The sequence below is a fragment of the Lichtheimia ornata genome, assembly GCF_029851405.1.
Source record: "Lichtheimia ornata isolate CBS 291.66 chromosome Unknown scaffold00014, whole genome shotgun sequence".
In the NCBI taxonomy this organism is placed as follows: Eukaryota; Fungi; Mucoromycota; class Mucoromycetes; order Mucorales; family Lichtheimiaceae; genus Lichtheimia; species Lichtheimia ornata.
The window spans coordinates 39105-59571 of record NW_026695334.1 but is presented as its reverse complement, the minus strand read 5'-3'; the positions used below and the strand labels follow the sequence as shown (position 1 = coordinate 59571).

Here is a 20467-nt window from a genome sequence, read left to right as displayed (position 1 = left end):
ATGACGGGGTTGTTGGCTAATAGTGGTGGTATAAAAAGCAAGAATACTAAAACATTTCATCCTGGTTTGGACAATCTTCAGTAGAATGGAGCCCAAATGCATCACAATTGACGCAATACTATATAGATTGAGGGATGAGGGATCAATGAAAATAAACACAATGAAAATCCACTTACCGATGAAGATGGCTCATTTTTCATCAAATGATCGGCATCATCAGACCCAGCTGGTGCCGTTGTGAGATAGGCGGTACAACCCATGACATCATGTCCAAAGACTTCACAGATCTCACAATAGAGTTGTTCTTCATGTTGTTGGGTAGCGGTGGCAAGAAGGCTGCTGAACGAAGTGAGTGATACGGGTGATACGGGTGATTGTGGACCACCTGAAAAGCGACGTAAAGTGGAAGAAGACTTTTCAAGTTCTGCCAAACGTTGTAACAAGTGAGCATTCTCCGCTTCAAGACTATGTCTGCTTGATGATGATGACCGATCAACGGCTTGTTGTTGTATTCTTGTTTCAAGTGCATTGGCACGCCGTATGGCATCAGCAAGATCATGTTCGATACGATTCTTTGACATGGCCATTTGATCATGCTGATCTTGCAAACGTGCCATTTTTGTCATTGTGGTGGTTGCATCATCCATGATACGACGTTTATCCTTGACTTCGGCATCCAACTTTTGCTGCAGGGTGGCGATCTGTTGATGCGAATCACCCGCAGCATGCTGCATTTGTCGTATTTGGGCTGTCAGCTGTTCAATGTGTGCCATCTTTGCATGCTTCTCATTACGTTCACGATCCAATTCGGTGGTTGCCAATTGTAATTGATGCTCTAGTCGTCGTCGTCTATCCACAGAAGCATGGTCTTCATGAGAAGGAAGCGGTGGTGGTGGCATCATCAATTGCTGCTTGTGTTCCTCAAGGGATGCCGTCAATGTAGCAATATGTGCATCCTTCTCAGCGAGTGCTTTTGCATGTTTTTCTTCAAGCGCTTGCGTTGATAACCGCCACTGACGTCGTACATCGGCTTCAGCTTGTTTGAGATCTTGGTATGCATTCTCTAAATAAGCCGTTTGTTGGTCACGTTCAGCAAGTGCATCACGTAACTGCTGTACAAGCGCCCTATGTTGTTGTTGCTCAACATCACGTGCGTGTTGGTCGTCAGATTGCTTAGCTTGCAGTTGTTGAAGATGACGATCCAAACGCTCAATACGGTGTTGTTGCTGCTCAATGGTGTGCTTGTATTCTTCAATTTTGGATGATGCAGCTACATTTTGTTGCTGCTGAGAAACCTCAGATTCCAAAGCTTGTATCCGCCGTTGCAAACGATCAATTTCTTTTTGTTGCTCTTGCACTTGCACAGCGTAACTTTCCTTGCTTGATACCACTTGTTCCCAAACAGCTTCCTTGCCACTCATTTCCAAGCACAGCTTCTCATGTTCTCTTCTTGTCTCTTCCAAGAGTCGTTTCAATCGTTCTTGTTCTTCTTCAGCATTTGCTTGTTGTTTATGTACAGTGTGCTTTGTACGTCGTGTCGTCGTTGAACGGCTTGTTTTCATGGGCACAACCGATGATGATGCTGCACTTGATCTTCGTTGTGACTCATTGGATCTTGCTGTGGTTGATTTGGATGCTGTGGGTTTATTAAAAGTGGCTGTTGACTTGCTAGACGTAACATCGGTGCTGCTAATACGACGAGTAAGGGTTGATTTACTTGTTGATGATGCAGCAGGAACTGAAGTTTTACGCGTAGTGCGTAACGTATTGCCTTCACTATTACGTCGATTGTTTGCAGGTCTTGCAGCTGATGGCAACGAGCTTTTAGTGCTATTAGGAACAGCTGTTTTTCGTGTACTCAAGCTGCTGCTGGATCGTTGATGTGGCACACTGGATTTGCGAAGCACACTCCCTTCACTTGCTCTTCGTAATGCTGGTGAAGCGATCACCGTGGACTTGGTACTCGATGGCACACTTGATTTACGAAGCATGGTAGGTCGCTGTTGTTGCTTGGATACGGTTGCCATGGCTGTAGATTTGCTGCTGGTGGGATGAATGCTACGACGTGATGCAATGCTACGCTGTTGAGATGCCTCGGTTGTCACATTAGTGTTGCTGCTTTTGCTTTTCCGCATGGTTGCATTTGGTTCATGCTTGGATGATGTCGCTGATGTGGTGGTGGTGGTGGTATTATGCCGCTTGCCAGAGCAACAATGTTTGGCACGAGTGCTACTTGTTGTTGCATGTGTCGTAATGGTTGATTGCTTTTGTTGTAGCTGGTGGTGGTGACGAGATGGTGAACGAGCCGAATCAATCTTGACATCCAAATCATCATCTTCCATACCGCTTGGCAGGGGTGATGCCTTATTGGCGGGGACAAAAAGACCCGTGTGCTCTGAACAAGTAAAGTAACGGACACTGCATGATTGACAGGTTGAGTTTTTTTAGAAGCCGAACATGTTTTTGGTTGATAGAGTGGAGTAGGAAAGTGCATGTGGTGGTATTGATGATAGAATGACTAAAAGGGAGTGAAAGGGGTTGGATTGGGCTTTGGGAGAAAAGAAGAAAAGGGATAATCGAGGAGGAGGAGAGAGAGGATAAAGAGATAAAGAGATACTTTTTACTTACCCCTGAATACTGCCATCGTTTTTGCCTGCACCTTCCACGTCGAGCTCAATTCCAGCCCATGTACCAGGCTTAAATCGAGTCTCACCGAGAAAACGCAAGGTGCCAATAACACATAGGCTAGGCACAATCACTCGAGTGCCAATGGCCAAGTGAGCTGTTGATGCTTGTGGTGCTGGTGGTTGGAGTGTGGGAAGTCCCATTGACGAGAATTCATCGTTGCTATAATCAGAGGTGGATACTGAAGTGGATGAAGAAACGAGGCTGTCATGGGTAGTGGATGATGATGATGACGATGAAATGGCTGATGATGATTGACGTCCATTGCCCTGAACATGGTGATGTGCTGTAGTGGTGGTGATGGTGTTGTTAGTGTGGATAGCAGCCGATGATGGTCGTGCGATTTGGCTGATGGTGCGACAAGTGGACATGATCGGAAGTGTTGTTTGACAAAGAGATGTCATTTTTATAAAGTGAGGAGCAAAGCATGCGAACAGAAAAAAAATAGGAGTAGTAGGATAAAAAAAAGAGAGAGTGAGATTATAAGAGCATAGAGAGAGAGAGAGAAAGAAAGAGCGCAGGATGTACGTGCATGTACGTTCCCGACTGCGTGCACACACGACATAACGCATGACGAACCACCCGACATTCTTTTTTACATTAAATCATTAGCACAAGTCAGTGTAGTGTGGAAGCAAAGTGCTCTAGTAGGTATGCGTGTGTGCACGTAAACCAGCCTGTGCATTAATTGCTTAGCTTGCATAGTGGAAATCCCCATTGTTTTCGTGAGACAGAATGCTATTTTACTTTATCAGCCCGGGAAAATGCATGTGAATGGATACAAGATTCAAGGGTTAAAGCGGGGTGTTGAGATATCAAAAAGAGAAAACTAATAATGGTAGTACAGCTGCTTTGTATTATTCAAAGTTGCCTGGCAACATCATTACATTGACGGGTGGTTGATGTGACACAGTATCGCACATGTACTCTTCTTGGCTTCGTTCTTCTTCATCATCTACTACACTACGTGGCGATTCGGGTGGTGTCAATTGTTGTCCTTGTCCTCCCCCATGTTTGCCATAATGATCCATTGGCTGTTGTTGTTGTTTCTCTTCCTGATACTCATTGTATCCATGTTGCTGTTGTTGTGGTCCAAGTTGATTGCATAAGGTTGTTTGCAACTGCCCATAATGGTAATGTGGTGATGATTGTAATACAGCAACAGGACCTGCTGCTACTGCTGACGATGATGATGATGACGGTGATGGTATTCTTGTTTCCATAGCAGCCTGCTGCTCCCTTAATCGTTGTTCTTGTCTGGCCAACGTCATGCTCAGCATGCGAATACGAAAGTAAGCGCGATCCAGCTCCTGTCTGGCAGCATCAAGATTCGTTTCCTTTTGATGAGTGATGTTGCGTAGCGCGTTGATGGTGCATCGAGCAAATGAGAGTTCTTTGACGAGATGTGCGTTTTGCTCAGCAAGATACGCATGTTCAAGTTCCAATCGATTCAAACGTAAGTGCATCATGTCACCTTGATTGTTGTTGCTCTTCGCCATAGGTTCTATTTGAAGAATAGTCAATGGTTTGACACAAAGAAAAACAAACGTATACTTTCTCCTGCTTTACCTTCAAGAGACATTGAGTCAAGACGATGGTTTAATACAGCATCACGACCCGATCCAAGAGTAGTAGTTGTAGTAGTAGTAGGGGTAGGGGTAGTAGAAGTAGTAGAAGTAGAAGTGGTGGTAATGGTAGCTGATGTCATTGGCAAGTTGTCAAAATGTTGAGTGGTATCAAAAGTTGTTGCGATCGCACAAGTCCTGCTTGCTGAATGAGAAGAAATGCACCAATCTGTACAAGATCCTGCAAGTTGTAGATATGAAAGCGTTGTTTTTGGGAGAGAAAGAGAGAACAGGCCGGCTGTTTGCGAGAAAAAAAGATTGCGTATGGGTACCGTACCCGCAGCAGACTTTTGGCTAGCGCACATGTGTCACACAGCATATCGCAATGCAAACATACACCATATCCATCTCGTCGCAGCATCATCTTTATACCAATAGTATTCGATTATCATTGGCGTTTTCTCACACTGATGTCAATCCACATATTCCCTTTCTCAACCATTGCAATAAATGTATTCTTCTAATAGTCTTCTTGGCATGATCTTTATCATCGGGTGATTGACCGGATCGACTTTACATTTTGTGTCACCAAAAAGGGATTCTCCTTATGTTTGGAAAAGCCTATCGATGCCACTACTTAGTTGGATTTGACCCCTTGCAGCCTACATTGATCGGTTTTTATCTCTTTTATTCGGCATGAAAAATACGCCCCACGCCGTGCTTTCAATCCCGCGTAAAGTTTATTCTGCTAATCAATGATGTGTGACAATGGCGATCGACAAGGTTTATAGACCTGGGCCGATATCCGTGGTCTTTCCGGAAGCATCGGAGACAGCAAGTGGGCTCATTTTATCCTTTGAACTTTAGTCCCATTTAGCGCCACCAACACCCTGGCTGGTCCTACTTACCCAACTTTTTGTAACAACCATCAACATGCCACAAAGCGCTCGGGTATCCAAAATAGATTAGCCGAGTTGTTGTTCTCAAGGTGATTACCGTGCATGCAGCCACATGGTTGGCACTACAACATGGACCGTTCACTCGCATAAATGGTCATGTGCACATTGCAGTACTGTAAAAGAGAGGGAGAGGGAGGGATAGATCTTGACACATGTACATGAACCTTCGCCAGGTCATGTGCAGTGCCGTGCATAGATGATGTACAATTCACTCTAGTCGCATAGATGAAACGAAGCATCACATGCAATCATCTTACTTGTCTCTGTCATCGTCATTTTGACGGGCAATCATCCACTGCAGCCAACAACAAGTTGATATTTTTGGTTGCAAATCTCCTACTTATACCTCCTACGGTAACAACAAAACATGCATTTGTAAAGTAGATGGGTGGATAAAGATTAGCTGATTATGGCCTCCTTGTTACTATTATGGTGCATGCCGATGATGGACAATGACATTATTGTTAGTCACTCGCTGCCGTCTGATGATGCAAATCGAGTAAGCAAACAAACCTTGGCTTCCAGTGACTATTGATTCAGGCATCCATCCACTGCTATGTATGTATCCAGCCATTTCAGAGTACCAGCACAAAAAGGCTCTCACAATATAGCTCTTACAAAGCTACAATGAAGGAATCCTTTGATGGGAATTTCAACCCGAGGAAAGATTTCGAGTTATGTACATCGATGGTTTTTGCTTGACGATCCTTTATGCATCGACGACAGCCCTAAATTTATACCAAATGAAGAGTCTTCCTGGTTGACTTGCGTGCTGTATGTATCATTTGCTTAGGATAAAGCACCATGTTCACTATGAAAGTAGGATGCTATCAAGCTTTAGCAAGGTAATCTACTAGAGCCGTTGTGGTGCATCATATAGCGTAAAGCGTTCCATCCTCTGAATAAAAATGTACAAACATACGTCACAACAACATGCTCATTGATTGCTAGTGATATGGGGTTTTTATAAGTGTATCCAAATTGACTCGTGCCAAGAAAATGTAATTTGACCAAGATGGGTACACAAAAAGTTCCCAAGGCCTTAATATGGCTACAACCCGATGAGAACAAACCAAATATGCAATGTGCCCCAGCCTTCTGCCTTAAGACCAACCGCGTGATGAAATCCTTTGCGCTATTTATCCAAAGATTGATATAATGATATAAGTTTTTTGGCCCATAATGCAATCAATAGTAAGCAAACATCCATGTATGTGAACGAGTGATACGTGCTTGTTATTGAGATTAGTCTCCAACGTTATTAGCATATACACGAAAATGGGGTTATCTGGGGATGTGTCACATTCATAGTGACACAGAAGAGCCACTCGCACACACTGAGGGGAGTCATTGTCTGATTTATCATGATTTACATTACATCAATATGAAGAAGATAATAGATGTAGTACATGAGAATCATCAAGCTAACGGATGAGGTAGCAATCCTAGCAAGCATTCATCATGTCAAGTAATGTTCGTATCATATGGGTTGGTAAACGCTGTGTGTGTAACACTCACACCTTCTTAAGACCCTTCCCACTACTAATTACATCAATACGGATGAGAAAGATAATCAAAACAATTAGGAATGTAGTTATTTTAAAGGTGATTGAATAACCCGGATCTAGTCGGGTAGTAGTGCGCGGTGATGACCGATAAGCATCATGACATAAAGGCATTGCTGCTGCGCATGATTGATTTATTTGCAATGGTACCATTTTGTTTGGCCTATGGGTGCTACTACAGGATCACTACTTGTTGGAGGAAGACATGCAGGCAAGGATGACTTGATGGCATCTGACCAAGGTATCGGGTGTATTTGATAAGCAATGTACTCATCATCAAAGTCATTGGGAACGCAATTACCGGAAAAGGATATCGGGCGACACAAACCATCGCTATTGTGAGAGCTTGCACTTTTAGCTTTTTCACTTTACTGCTGGTGCACCTTCTCTTTGTAACATCTCTTTTTCAACAATGTCATCAGCATTGCAGTCTCGTCAACCACAAAGCACCATGCCAAGGCATTCGGTACGTGCTTCTGCCATTACGCTTGTTGCACCTTCATTGGAAGACCACCAGGCACCAACACCACCACCACCACCACCACCGCCCATGCCGTCGCCACCACTTCCAGCAACAGCACCACCCGGTCCTCAACCTTCCCCAGTGCCATCCCGTCATCAAAGTACACGACATAATAAAAGCGATTCCATTTCCAGTTTACGTAATAGCAGTGGCACGAGACGGCATAGTCGACACTCGTTTATTGGCGTTATTGACAAGTTTGTCGGTCAGCTATCTATCTATTAACGTGAAACAACTCTCCGCGTCGTTATGCTCAAATATGGCTCTTTTTGGTACCTTTTAGACTTTTTGGCACATCCTCCAGGAACGAGTCATAGCAGCAGTAGCAGATCCAGAAAACGTGACAGCAATGCATCATCCATGGACATTGGCACACCCTACAATACGATCCATGTAACCCACGTCGGCTTTGATCCAGCTACGGGTGAATTTACCGGTTTACCACGAGAATGGCAAATCTTGTTGAATCAGAGTGGTATCACAACAAGTGAGCAAAGACAAAACCCTCAGGTAGATTCCATATTGAAGCCATCATTGATGTTTAGTCTACAACTCGTCCTTCTCTTGTTTTAGGCTGTCATCGATGCAATCGAGTTTTATAAGGCAGGAGACCAACAACAAGATGCTGTATGGAAAAAGATCCCTCATTTCAGGCAACCTACTATCTCATCTTCAGCATCTTCTTCTTCACCTTCTGTGGCATCGCTTCCATCCATCGCTACTCCTCCCCAACATCTTCATTACTCAAACAACAGTGCTACCAGCTACACAGTGGAATACGCTTCTGCAACAGCATCATCCTCTTCAGAGACTCCACACAACAATGATCATGGAGTTCAACGTGCATTTTCGCTTACGAGAGGAAACAATAGCCCGTTGAAACGCTTTTCCAAACTCAAGATACAACATGGAAGGTCCAACTCGGTAAGGAAAATGGGTTGGTCATGAACATAGAGAAAATCACTTACCGCTTCCTTTTCTACCATAGCTATCAGCCATCAAGCCTGGTATGTGTTGTGTGTGTGTGTGTGTGTGTTATACATCCATCCACGTCACGTGCTTACTCAAATACCCGTATAATCAGGACCTTCTGTATCCCATCACAGCAACAACAACAAGCCGCAATTGAATCAGAGCAACAATCCTTCACCTTCGACCAGCAGTTTAGCAAGGAGGCGTGCTTCCAAGAATGAATTAGATGCACTCAAGGATGCCGAGATCATACGACGACTCAAAAGCATATGCACGGACAAGGATCCAAATGCTGTTTATTCGGATATCGTCAAGATTGGGCAAGGGTAATAATAATAATAATGCCCAACGAAACATGGTTGCAATCATCCTTATTTTGATACTTTTATAGAGCCACAGGTGGGGTGTTCACGGCACGTTCTTCGGAGGGTCTACCGGTAGCCATCAAGCAAATGAATCTCGAGCAACAGCCTAAAAAGGAGCTTATTATCAATGAGATCGTGGTCATGCGCCAATCACAACATCCCAACATTGTCAACTTTATCGACTCATATCTATGGAACCGAGATTTGTGGGTTGTTATGGAATACATGGATGGTGGTAGCTTGACCGATGTGGTGACGTACAACATGATGCTGGAAGGCCAGATTGCAGCAGTATGTCTTGAAGTACTCAAGGGTCTTCAACACCTTCATCGAAACGGCGTTATTCATCGAGATATCAAGAGTGACAATGTGCTACTCAGTCTCCAGGGCGATATCAAGCTCAGTAAGTTGTGCCATGACACAAGGATGGTTACACACGTTTATGCATGAAAAGGATGCTAATGGATTATGGTTTGACAGCTGATTTTGGGTTCTGTGCACAACTTAAAGAAGACCAAACCAAACGTACGACCATGGTCGGCACACCTTATTGGGTGAGTAGTAGTAGTAGTAGTGTGATAAGAAGAATGATGATGATGATGATGATGGCTGACATGTTGTATTACTACTATCAGATGGCCCCTGAAGTGGTGACAAGGAAAGAATATGGATCCAAGGTGGATATCTGGTCGCTTGGTATCATGGCTATTGAGATGGTGGAAGGCGAGCCACCTTATTTGAATGAAAATCCACTTCGTGCCTTGTATTTGATTGCCACCAATGGAACACCCAAATTACAGAATCCAGAGACACTCACGCCCGTGTTTCTTGACTTTTTGGAGAGGTCATTGCAAGCGGATCCCGAGCAGCGACCCTCAGCACCCGCCATGTTGGAACATCCTTTCTTAACCAAAGCCGATCCGCTATCTTCATTGGTACCACTCATCTTAGCGACACGTAAGAATGTTGCTCAGCAGCAATAGTATCAAATGTACGCACACCCCCCCCCCACTTTTGTAAATATACTAGGTAGCCAACCTCCCCCCCTATTCTATATCAATTTAAAACGCACGCAAATACACACATCATAATAAATGTATGAAACAAGAAGATCATTTATTGCTATCACGGTTGTAATTATAGAGACAACACGATGTATACATTCTAGAAGAGTATAACTCGCTAACCATAACATAGCAGTAAGAGTTATAGTAAACACGTGATCCCTTCCTTGGTAAGGTATTGTCAATGTAAAGGGCTTCAAGCTATCGATGTTTTTGGTTTTCATACTTGCTGTAGCGATGAAACACTAATCACTAGCAGCACATGCAAGGGTTCAAGAGGACAATGACAAGCGTGTTTTGTAAGGAAAAGGGTTAAAAAAGGATTACACGACATGTGATTTGCGTGGTGATGATCCCTCATTATTGCACATATCGTGTAACGAGAGATCTTGTGACACAGACACAGACGCGTATTCAAGCATGTGAACAAAAATACCTTGCCTCCGCAAATTTGTCACGGATACCACTTGCATACATCGGTTGGGGCTAAAACTTTTATATATGGATACATGGTGCATGGGGGAGACAAAATACAGTATTGGATATAGGTACACAAAAAGGGGAGAGAGAAAATGGCAATACGACGAAGGAGGATATGAATGCGTTCAAAAGATGATGGTATATCAACAACGAGGAGATGGGATGTAATATTACAGCATATATAGTTCGGTTGAGTGTGTGAGAAACGGGAAGAATGAGAACATGAGATATGGACAAGGCTTATAAGAACGCATTGAATGAGGGAGGATGATGATGTTGGTGGTGATGGTGGACCATTATGGTGTCAAGACACACTCATCTTGGGTTGTCGTTGAATTGGTGCTAGTGGGTGAAGAGATGGATTGCATAGAATGTGTAGTTGTGGTGGTGGCGGTCCCATTATTTGCCTGTTCTTCCGTTTTGGCTTTGGCTTCAGCGGCTGCACGCTTACGTTCCAACTTTGCATAATGTAAACCGCAAGCATTACATAAGGTACGTGCCCCGTCAGGACCTCGTCGCCATTCAGGTGTCTCTGAAATGTTACAAGAATGGCAGCGACCTTGAAAAGTGGGCCTTTGCTATAAACAAAAGGGGTGCGTGTGTTAGCGCTCTTCTACTTTTTACACATGAAAATGGGTGTTGATGTGCTTACTCTACGTTTTCGTCGGATACGACCCCCACCGGACATGTGGTCATTGTCATCGTGGTGCATTGCGCTGTTTTCGGTTGGCATACAATTCTGGATAAACAAATAGAAATGGTCAATCCATTGTTTGTTTTGAGCAAAGGGTGGGTGGGTTGCAGACTTACATAAAAACCAGGAGGTGCGTAAGGTGTATTGTAAAAATGCACTTGTCGTTGCTCTTCTTGTGCAGCCATTTGCTGCTTTTGCAAACGCAATAACGCATTCAGCACTTCATTGGCACGAGAAATCATATCCTCGAGCCATGGCTGCTGATGGTATGTGTCAATCATTGCTTGTTGTTGTTGGATGGTTTCACGCATAGTATTGCAATGATTCATAACCTACAAAGATTTATAAGCGAAACGTACTTGTAACATTGTACAAGTCTTAATACATTACCTGATTCATGTCTTGCTCCATTCGTTTACGAGCAGCTGCAACCCTGGGATTTTCATGCTGTTGTGAATAAGGGGAAGGAGCGAGTTTGGGTTGGGGTGGCAAAAGTCGTCGGCTTTGTTGATCGTAAAATGGAAGGGGATGCTCTCGTAAAGCGCGTGGTTCGAGAGGTGCAGACCATGTTGATGGTGCACTAATAGATGAATTATGATGTTCGATGCTGGTGATAGGTGGGAGAACAGGTCGACTTTGAACAATGTGTAAGAATCATCGTTTTTGTATAGCGTAGTAGTAGGTGTCAAAGTTGATGTAGGTAACGTACCCAAGCTCCATTGAAAACGTTGATGCGGGGGAAAGAGAATCAAGAGAAAAAGAAAAAAAGAAGGGGTGGGTGATGACAAGTCGTGAAATGTAATATATACGTTTCCTGTGCCGGTAAATCGAGATCTTTTAACAGATTTGGTTTGTCGATTCGTTTTGGCAGCCTGTATGAAACGTATATAACGTCTTGTGTCACCCCGAAAGAACGGGGAGTCGCAGCTACCCCTCGTGTTTTAAACAACGTTTTCCGCTCACTCGGAACAGACACAAGTGCGCTTCCGCATGTTTGAACGACTTTGTATGAACCTCATACCCCATCAACGATGCTTTTTTACTTACAATGAAGCTAATTCAATTATCATTTGTTACAGCTATACCACTCATTTGTGTTTATGAAAACGAATTTGATGGCCGTGGATGTATTCGGCGTATGTAGTGGAGACTTCGGAGCACGATGTATTTTACATTGTATTTTACATCTCATGCTTGTGCCCTGAATGTGCATTACAGAGCTTGTTGGTCATCACCATGCTTGTACCACCATAATGCAGGGGGATGAATGGATTCAAACGATGAAACCGCAATAAAATGAGTTGTCATGGCGACCCTATTGCCTACTCTGGTTGTCAAGTTGCCACACAAACAAATCCGCTTTTTTAAGAATCCGTGGGCTCGGTTATGCCTTGCGGCTGTCAAGCGACAATCCCCAATAATTCATCATCCGCATCACCATAAGCGGCAAAGTTCGTTCCAGTGCCATGTGGGCTTACTTATCATAAATGTTCGAAACCATATCTTACAAGCAAAAAAGACAATCTATAATTCTATTGATCCTGTGCGACCTGAAACAAACATAAATATATCCTATCTACATCTTCCCCAGACATCTCGCATTTTCCCTCTTATGTTCTTATCTATCTAGTGTCACGCAAAACACCACCATTCATAGCCCCTGAAGCGCGCATGGCCCCTCCACCGGCAAGACCTGGGATCCTAATCAATGTGGGGAGCGCTAATTCATTTTGTTGACCTGCTGCTGCAGCACGTACACCACTTGCCGATGCTGATGCTGATACGGCTGTATTATTCACCGATCGTAATGATGTTGTCTGTTGCGGATGACGAGGATGGAACATGTTGGTGGTGTTACTGTGTAGCCGGTCAAGCTGGGAATTGTTTTTGGGAGTAATGGTATCAAGCAAAATGTCATGGAGTCGATAACATTGTCGTCGCCTCTTTACAAAATAAAACGATTTCTGGGCCAAAGGGGTGGGTCGGCTATGTCGCATGGCATCAAGCACATTTTCTAATTCCTCATCCGAGTTGACGCATTGTTCCTCTTGTCCTGCTGCCGCCGCCGCTATATCGCTGCTACTGCCGTTGCTCATATCACCAGCATGTCGCTTGCCACCTGATTTTCCAGCTTTAATTGATACAACACTTGTACCCTTTCGATCGGTTGTTGCACCCGCTAGAAGTATAAGGGAAAATGAACAAAGATGTTGATTAGATTTGATGTGGCTGCTGCATTATTCTCATCCACCCAAAAGTTCCGCAACTAATCTTACTTTGAGGACGTCCAATCGCCTTTTTTTGATATGCAGCAAGAAGAAGATCATAGGGTTGTGAACGCCCGGCAACAGCACGCTTGGCTCCCATAGAATGACTTTTGCATGTCAATGATCGAGTACATGGTGTGTTGTTGGGTCCCTGAAGCACACCACACTGCTTATCCAAATCCAACGGTGCTATAGGTCACAGTCCTCATCAGTATAATATCGCTTAGAGGATCGCAAAACACTTACGCTTGGGTTTTGGAGCAGCCTTTTGCTTTTGCTTTTCCTTTTTGCTTTTCTTTTTGTCACTGGATGGAGGACGCTTGGCTGATGCAATGTCTTGAAAAACGTGTAAAAGGAGAAAAATGAGTGACAATGAACACCACACCATTTGTCCATTGTATCCACAATACCTTGTACCTCAGGCTCATGCTTCACAGTGGTACCCTTTTTGTGAGAGTCGTTTGTTTGCTTTGATACGTCCTCGTCTTCTTCATCCGAAAAGATCCCTTTGGCTAGATTGGCTTGTTCAGAAGTTGTCAATGCTCGTGGCTTCTTGACACCTGCACCGCATGACTCTACATGATCATCAATCACGTGATAAGCATATTACAAACATCCACATGAGACATCTTTTGTATCCTACCAGAATGTTGCTGAAACGCACTCATAAGAATGGGTCGATGACATGATTTGCAAGTGACGATAATCACGTCCTCTTCCATTGTCATTGTCCCATATGTCTTCCTGTCATTGACATCGAGTTGTGTCACAGTGGGAGAAAGGGGCTCGTCGGATACAGTGTCGGATTCATCTAAATATACACATACAACAACAACAACAATGAGGATGCATTATTCTACCTTGTGCATGCCAACCATGATACATACCGTCACCCAAGGAACCCATCATCGCCGACCAAGAAGTAGCATCAGGGGATTTGTATGTACGTTTCAAGAGACTGGCCTCTGCTTTCTCTGATATCCTTTCCCAATGACCATCCTCGTGAAAAACGGAAAGCGTACTCGGTGTAACATGCTTGGACCAACTGTCAGTTGCCTTGGATACGAGAGGATTGGCGAGCGTTGTAATATCTTGCCAACTCGAGCATGTTAGTCAAACAGCTAACGCTACCACTAGCCCCTCACTCTAATGCCGTGGTGATCACCTTGCTGCAATCGGTCAATATCGGCCGTCGTTTGGTTCAAAATGGATTGCTGCTCTTCGGTCAACAAGTTCTCTATTGTATACTGCGCATGAGCTCATCGATGTCCATGACCAAGGTGGTACCCAATAAGGTAGGCTGCTCTGTGCTCTCCATTCCCACAACTCACCTTGCTTTTTGACTGCAACACTTCCTGCCATGTGGGGTAATTATGGGATCAAGACCGAGGCGTCGTTTGGGTCGCTGAATGGGTTAGGTGCCAAGAGTAGCTGCTGCTTCACAAGTAGAGTCACATCGAATTATCCTCCCCCACCACTTGACACCTTGTATTATGCAAAGAACAAAGAAAGAAAAGTATCGAGCAGACATTGCCTTTTTTGATGTTTGGCGATCTTGCATTCATTAATGCATGTTTTTTAAGGGAGGGATCATGGATACAATGATAAAATGGGGGCGCTGTATACATGTAGTCATCGACGTTATGTATTATGTACTCTATCTAGAACTCTGCTTGGATCTTAATCTTGTTGGTGAGTTTAAAGGGGTGGGCTTCCGTGTTGAGTACGTATTCATCCAAAGAGATGACACTGGGATCGCTAAAGATCAAGTAAAGGTATTTCAAGGTTTCGGCAAAGAAGTAACTATTGACATACAGCGTCGTTAATGTACAAACCCCGCACATTCGGAAGTTTTTGTAGCATGATGCATACCTTTCTTCAAAGTCAAGGGGATTAACTTGATCGACACTAGACACATCACCGATACGAGTGTATCCAGCTGATGTCTTGCAATACTTTTCAATGGATTCAAAAATCTTCCATGCCATGTCCTAGAGTATTTATGCATGCATGATGAGAATGGCCCCATGACCTTGTTTTTTCTCTTCCCCTATGCTGCTGCAGGAAGACAAACTGCTTTGTTTACCTGGTACTTGGTATCACCAGTGAGGCGGTAAAAGTAGAATATGCTTTCAAGAGTTTCTATAATGGAAATAGGCATTCGTGAACGTTGTCTTTACCTTATCCATTATGCTCACTAACCTGGTCTTAGATCATATGAAAGATCTTGAGCAATGTATCCAGTCGTTTGCATAGCCATTTGCATAGCTGTAGGGAAGCTGGTCATGTTTTGGCTCTTATCAATCCATCCCCATGTTTCAGGTGCGATTCCTGTTGGCGTCAATGCCCATGCATCATAGCAGCCATCCATGAGCTCATTGGCAAATTTGGCAATATTGGTATCATTAAGGTAACGTGCTCCGAGCAACAAGTTGCCAGGGATGAAGCACACTAATTCGCCCGTTTGCAGCAGCTTGTAATCTTCATTCAATTCACCCAAGAATACCATGTCGCTGGTGGCTTCAGATCGAAGGTATGTTTGCATGCTGTCGACTGATTTCTTCCACATGTTAAGCTGATGTTCATCTCGCATCAACATGTCGGTCTTTAACAAGTATTCGTAATAGCTGTCACCACCACCGGAAATCGTAATGTAGCCTATACAGAGGATCAATACCATGCACAAGGAGGGGGAAACGATAAAATCACTCTTACTGCTTGAAGGTGTAAAGTCATCTAATGACCATGTGATGGGATAAAGACCAGGGAATGGTGTCGTTACATTGTCAATGGCGTAAATGACCTCGTTGGCAACGGAGGCATAACGCTCATTGCCGGTGAGTTGACTAAGACGCACAAGCTCAAGCTGCAAGGATCCAAATTCAGCCAAGATGAGATCATGGTCATCGGTTGGCTCGCCACTAAATCATGCATACATTAATGCTTCATGTGCCATTTAGATTTGCATGCATGTGTGCTACACTCACGTGGCAACATTCACATAAGCAGCAGGGATGCCATGGGGTGTATTGTAGGCTGGCATAATGACTTTGTCCGCCAGCTCAATTGCCTTGTCTAAAAGGGCTTGGTCAGGGCGTAAATCATACGCTGAAAGTAATCCTCCAAGGTATCGAATGTTGGTCTCAAAAGTCTTGCTGGGGTCACTTGTGGAATTCCAGTCAACGTTTTTTACATGTTCTAAGGCTTGTTGGTATTCATCTTCCAAACCCATAATAATCATTGTATCCAGGGCATCAAAAATGGATGCTATGGTAATGGATATGGAATTGAGTATACGCTTCTCGAATCGTTTACTATCTAAGCCTTCTTACCTCCCCACCCATTGCTAACGATGGCCAATGAGGATAACAAGAAAATGAGCGTTTTAATTTCCTGTTATCGTGGTATTGCTTAAAGTGAGTTCTCCCTACCGTGAATCGTTTGTGCCATTCGTCACTGGTTTCAGCTCATCGTGTCCAAAAGCGTATTGATGGTATCCATTCCAAGCGTGTCTAAACGCGTTTTTGATCACTTCAGTGCGTGGATCAGGGCTGTTGTTTGATTTTGTATCGGCAGGAGCAGCAGCAGCAAATCCGCTGATGCTGAATAAAAAGACGGTGGTCGCCCAGATGGGTATGTGCATTCCGTACGTTTGTGCTTGTGGAGCTAAGGAAAGAGTCTCAAAAGTGAAAGATGGATGAGTGCTCTCTTATCCAGGTTGGAAATGAAATGCTCTGGCAAGAAAGGAAATAGTGAAGCGCATGTTCTTATTGAGACGGAAAAAAATCCTAACATGCCTCTGCAACGGCCATCGTGTCAAGATGCCGACTGGCTATTTTGCAGAAAAAAGGGGTTTCCAGATCGGATGTAATATGTACAGGGTCTGTGGACTCATCTTTGGATATGTAAGTATCCAGGATACGGATATTACACGTGCACCTTGATCACATGTGTAAGGGGCTAACAGGATACCGTGAACTTGGATCAACCTATCTTTTGCTTTGCAAGTGTCAGTTTTACTTCCACCATCATAGATTCAACCATCCATTGAATGCTATTCTTGACGCCACAAACAAAGGTTGCTATGTATACTATCGATGTAGTTTCAATAAATGAATCCTTGGTTTATTTATGTATTACTACCATATGCCATCTCCCATACTTTGTAACCCACGTAAACCATGTGCTCGTCATTGTACATGATTCATTGTAATAGAGAACAAAGGAATGTGTTTCTTGTTGAAAGATCCAAACATGGTCTTTGTTGATTGACAAAGAAACAAAGAGCATCCAAGATGTTTAGGAGATTATCGTCAGCGTAATAAGGGGTGAGCATAGAACCAATCATAAACGCAAGGTTTAGTTTGAATTAATGCATCCGATGATGTTTTCTCAATGCTTATAGACAACGTTATACTGTACCGTAACCCCCTCAACACATACATCAGAAGAAGATACATATGTAGGATGGCAACAACAATTAGCAGCACGACAAACAATACATCTTATGGCTTTATTCTTTGAGCATAAAAGAGCCTTAGATCATGTGATACTCGTATCAGATATTGCTAATAAGGAAGATACTACTCGATTTCAAGTGCAACATTGGTAGGATCTCTCTGAAGGGAGTGAATTCATGCATATCATCACACAAGGAAACTCATTTGCGTCACGTGGTCGTGGTTGCCGTGTCAGCCTCGCGTTGTTCCTTGCTTCCGCTCCGAGCGCGTTTTTCTTGTATTCCAGTCAACACACGATACTACCATGAAACGACGTTATACCATCAGCGACAATGCACCCCATCAGTCAAAATTACCACCGCCAGCAACAGCAACTGGTGTGAGAGCCAATCGACTAGCTTCCAACGATCCCAAAATGCCTCGGTTATCAGCACCGCATCACAGCCATTCACTTGGACCACAGCGCATTGCAGTTGCTACGACTCCAGCTGAAGGACGCTCGAAGCGAAGTGTAGCCATTAAAGATCCGTGGGTGTCAATTGCAAGCAGAGCCATAGGCAGGGGCCAGTGTCTTGTGTGCGCATAGCTTATATTCCACCTTATCATCATAGACCTGCAAGTAACTCTCGCCCATCCCATCGTACGGGTGCTTCTTCATCGTTAGTAGCCAAGGCATCATCAGCATCATCATCAGCATCAGCAGCAGCCACTCAAATATCAAAAGCCAAAGCCAAGCCAGATATACGCAGTCCAGAATACCAAAAACGAGCCATGCAATGCATCATCGACTATCTTCGTGATTCCAACTATGGCCAGGTTACACGACAAATGCTTCGTGGACTCACACTTCGCAACTTTCAAAACATGTTCAAGCATCTTCATCATCACATGGCTCCATCTTATCAATACGTACGAGAGAAATTCGAAGATGAGTATATTGATGTGCTTCGTTCATTAAGGTAAGTGGTCTTGTTTAGCTTGATATGGGACATGGAGCTCATTTAACAACTCTTAGATATCCATATTGCGATCAACTGAGTCCGAGGTCGCTTCATTCCATTGGTGCACCCCATTTATTCCCAACCTTTCTATCACTACTTCACTGGTTTGTGACCATGTGCAAGGTAACTTCGCGTATCATCGGCCTGATCCATTCACTCATTCATTTCTTTGTGGGTTCACAGATACATGATCATGATGTGCCTCGGACTGAGAAAGAGGAAGACGTGGAAAAAGAAGGACCAACCGATATGAATTACTTGTTTTACGCCTACACTGTTACAACCTACAACCAATTCATGAATGGAGCCGATGAATTTACGGAGACCGACACTAAGCTGTTATCCGTCTTTGGTAAGATCCTATTGACATAGCGTATGGTTTAGGAAAGCTAAACGTGCTCTATATAGAGGAATTGAATGAGCAGTACCGTCAAGAAATCAGGCGACTACAGGAAGTAAGGCAACGCCAGGTAAAGGAAAAGGATGAAGTACAAAAGAGAAAGGTAAGATCAAACGTTGTGTTTTTGGATTCCCTGTTGCTAAATGCTCTATGTAGGAAACGGTTAAACGTCTTGAGGAGGGTGTTCGAGAAATGAAAGAGGATATGACCAAGTACAACGAATTCTGCGATGACAAGCGACGGCGTATAGCAAAATATATGGATCTTAATGAGAGATTGAAGGAGGCACTCGATGCAAAAAGTAAGTCAATACTCAATGGGACTATGGTATCGTGCTGTGATGGATCCAGGTACTGATTTTTTCATTTTTAGAGAGAGAAATCCGGATGGCAGAGCAAGAGTATGATGAAGTATTGAGACGATTCAAGGAAATGGACCTATCACCTGAACAAGTGGCAGGAATGGCGAATGAACAAGTTGAGCTGGAGAAGAAGTCTCTCGACAATAAGGCAAGGATCAATGAGCTCGATCAGCAATACAAATCAAGAGAAATGCAGATGCAGCAAATGCGTGAAGATGTAAGGCGGACCTCCTTTGACAAGCAATCGGATATACTGATCTACGTTTTATATATATGCAGATCCAAAAAGACATGCATGAATACAACAGCGAGGCGACTGAAGCCGGCCTTATCCCCAGCACTGCGCCGAATGCGAATGGCAAAGATTATCGTTTTGTCTTTAATCCAGAAGGAAGGACGCTTGAAGAAATGTCATCAGTAGATTGGGAAAATGATTTGCTCGTAAGTCATCCATGAGACGTGAATCACATGGGGTTGGGTCTTTAATCCATTCTTTATAGCCACATTTACAAATCCTTCAAAACCAATACAGCCAAGCTTTGCAACAAGCATCTGAAAGGCTGCGAGGCATCCGTGACCGATATGCTGAGATCAAGAATTCTATACCTGCAGAAGAAGAAAGTCTAAGGCAGCTGCAAGAACAACTTGAACATGAGACTCGGTCATTCGAAGAGCTTAAGGCTGTAAGTTGATTTCTTTGTCATACCCAAGGTCCCTTTCTAACATTGCTATTTTATAGTCTATCGCTAAAGAAATGGATGACACCCTTCGAGAATTGAATCAGCGTGAAAATGCAGCGAAACAAGCTCGAAACCAGGCAAAGAAGGAGGTCTTATCTCTCAAGAGTCAAGAAGAGGATGCTCATATCAAGTATGTGTATAGGTGATGTATTCAGCGTTGGAGACTAACACCCCCATGTCATCTTATTGTAGACTCGAGGAGACAGTAGCCAGGGCGCAGGAGCGTGTGCAGAAGATTAGAAGCGATGTTAAAAAGGTGGCAGATTTGATTACTGGATTTGCTGAATCAAAAAAAGAGTTGCTGTCGAAGGAGAATATGGAGAAGCTTTTTAAAATACCTGATAACATGTAATAATAATAAAATAA

General features: G+C 43.7%; 7 protein-coding genes across 7 annotated transcripts; 2 read left to right on the top strand and 5 right to left on the bottom strand.

Moving 5' to 3' along the window:
* Positions 1 to 46: 46 nt before the first annotated feature.
* O0I10_003984 (uncharacterized protein) lies at positions 47 to 3056 on the bottom strand (the record flags this gene model as incomplete). Its single annotated transcript, XM_058484050.1, has 3 exons — positions 47 to 118; positions 177 to 2418; positions 2629 to 3056. The coding sequence occupies 3 exons, from the start codon at positions 3054 to 3056 to the stop codon at positions 47 to 49; spliced, it is 2742 nt and encodes a 913-aa protein (XP_058345038.1).
* Positions 3057 to 3542: 486 nt separating this feature from the next.
* O0I10_003983 (uncharacterized protein) lies at positions 3543 to 4393 on the bottom strand (the record flags this gene model as incomplete). Its single annotated transcript, XM_058484049.1, has 2 exons — positions 3543 to 4189; positions 4255 to 4393. 2 exons carry the CDS (start codon positions 4391 to 4393, stop codon positions 3543 to 3545), a joined length of 786 nt encoding a protein of 261 aa, XP_058345037.1.
* Positions 4394 to 7186: 2793 nt separating this feature from the next.
* On the top strand, positions 7187 to 9617 carry O0I10_003982 (uncharacterized protein; the record flags this gene model as incomplete). The annotated part of the gene is made up of 8 exons (XM_058484048.1): positions 7187 to 7502; positions 7581 to 7807; positions 7871 to 8221; positions 8286 to 8304; positions 8382 to 8595; positions 8661 to 9037; positions 9115 to 9188; positions 9270 to 9617. The coding sequence occupies 8 exons, from the start codon at positions 7187 to 7189 to the stop codon at positions 9615 to 9617; spliced, it is 1926 nt and encodes a 641-aa protein (XP_058345036.1).
* An 857-nt stretch (positions 9618 to 10474) lies between these two features.
* Positions 10475 to 11592, bottom strand: O0I10_003981 (uncharacterized protein; the record flags this gene model as incomplete). The annotated part of the gene is made up of 5 exons (XM_058484047.1): positions 10475 to 10756; positions 10831 to 10917; positions 10989 to 11204; positions 11263 to 11506; positions 11582 to 11592. The coding sequence occupies 5 exons, from the start codon at positions 11590 to 11592 to the stop codon at positions 10475 to 10477; spliced, it is 840 nt and encodes a 279-aa protein (XP_058345035.1).
* A 902-nt stretch (positions 11593 to 12494) lies between these two features.
* On the bottom strand, positions 12495 to 14501 carry O0I10_003980 (uncharacterized protein; the record flags this gene model as incomplete). The annotated part of the gene is made up of 8 exons (XM_058484046.1): positions 12495 to 13051; positions 13149 to 13328; positions 13386 to 13475; positions 13550 to 13714; positions 13783 to 13950; positions 14027 to 14230; positions 14305 to 14376; positions 14471 to 14501. 8 exons carry the CDS (start codon positions 14499 to 14501, stop codon positions 12495 to 12497), a joined length of 1467 nt encoding a protein of 488 aa, XP_058345034.1.
* Positions 14502 to 14800: 299 nt separating this feature from the next.
* Positions 14801 to 16782, bottom strand: O0I10_003979 (uncharacterized protein; the record flags this gene model as incomplete). The annotated part of the gene is made up of 8 exons (XM_058484045.1): positions 14801 to 14942; positions 15012 to 15130; positions 15226 to 15281; positions 15342 to 15797; positions 15855 to 16060; positions 16127 to 16406; positions 16472 to 16485; positions 16571 to 16782. 8 exons carry the CDS (start codon positions 16780 to 16782, stop codon positions 14801 to 14803), a joined length of 1485 nt encoding a protein of 494 aa, XP_058345033.1.
* Positions 16783 to 17903: 1121 nt separating this feature from the next.
* Positions 17904 to 20453, top strand: O0I10_003978 (uncharacterized protein; the record flags this gene model as incomplete). Its single annotated transcript, XM_058484044.1, has 11 exons — positions 17904 to 18127; positions 18211 to 18558; positions 18615 to 18723; positions 18784 to 18952; positions 19009 to 19103; positions 19157 to 19301; positions 19373 to 19578; positions 19641 to 19802; positions 19862 to 20044; positions 20101 to 20231; positions 20294 to 20453. 11 exons carry the CDS (start codon positions 17904 to 17906, stop codon positions 20451 to 20453), a joined length of 1932 nt encoding a protein of 643 aa, XP_058345032.1.
* Positions 20454 to 20467: the final 14 nt, after the last annotated feature.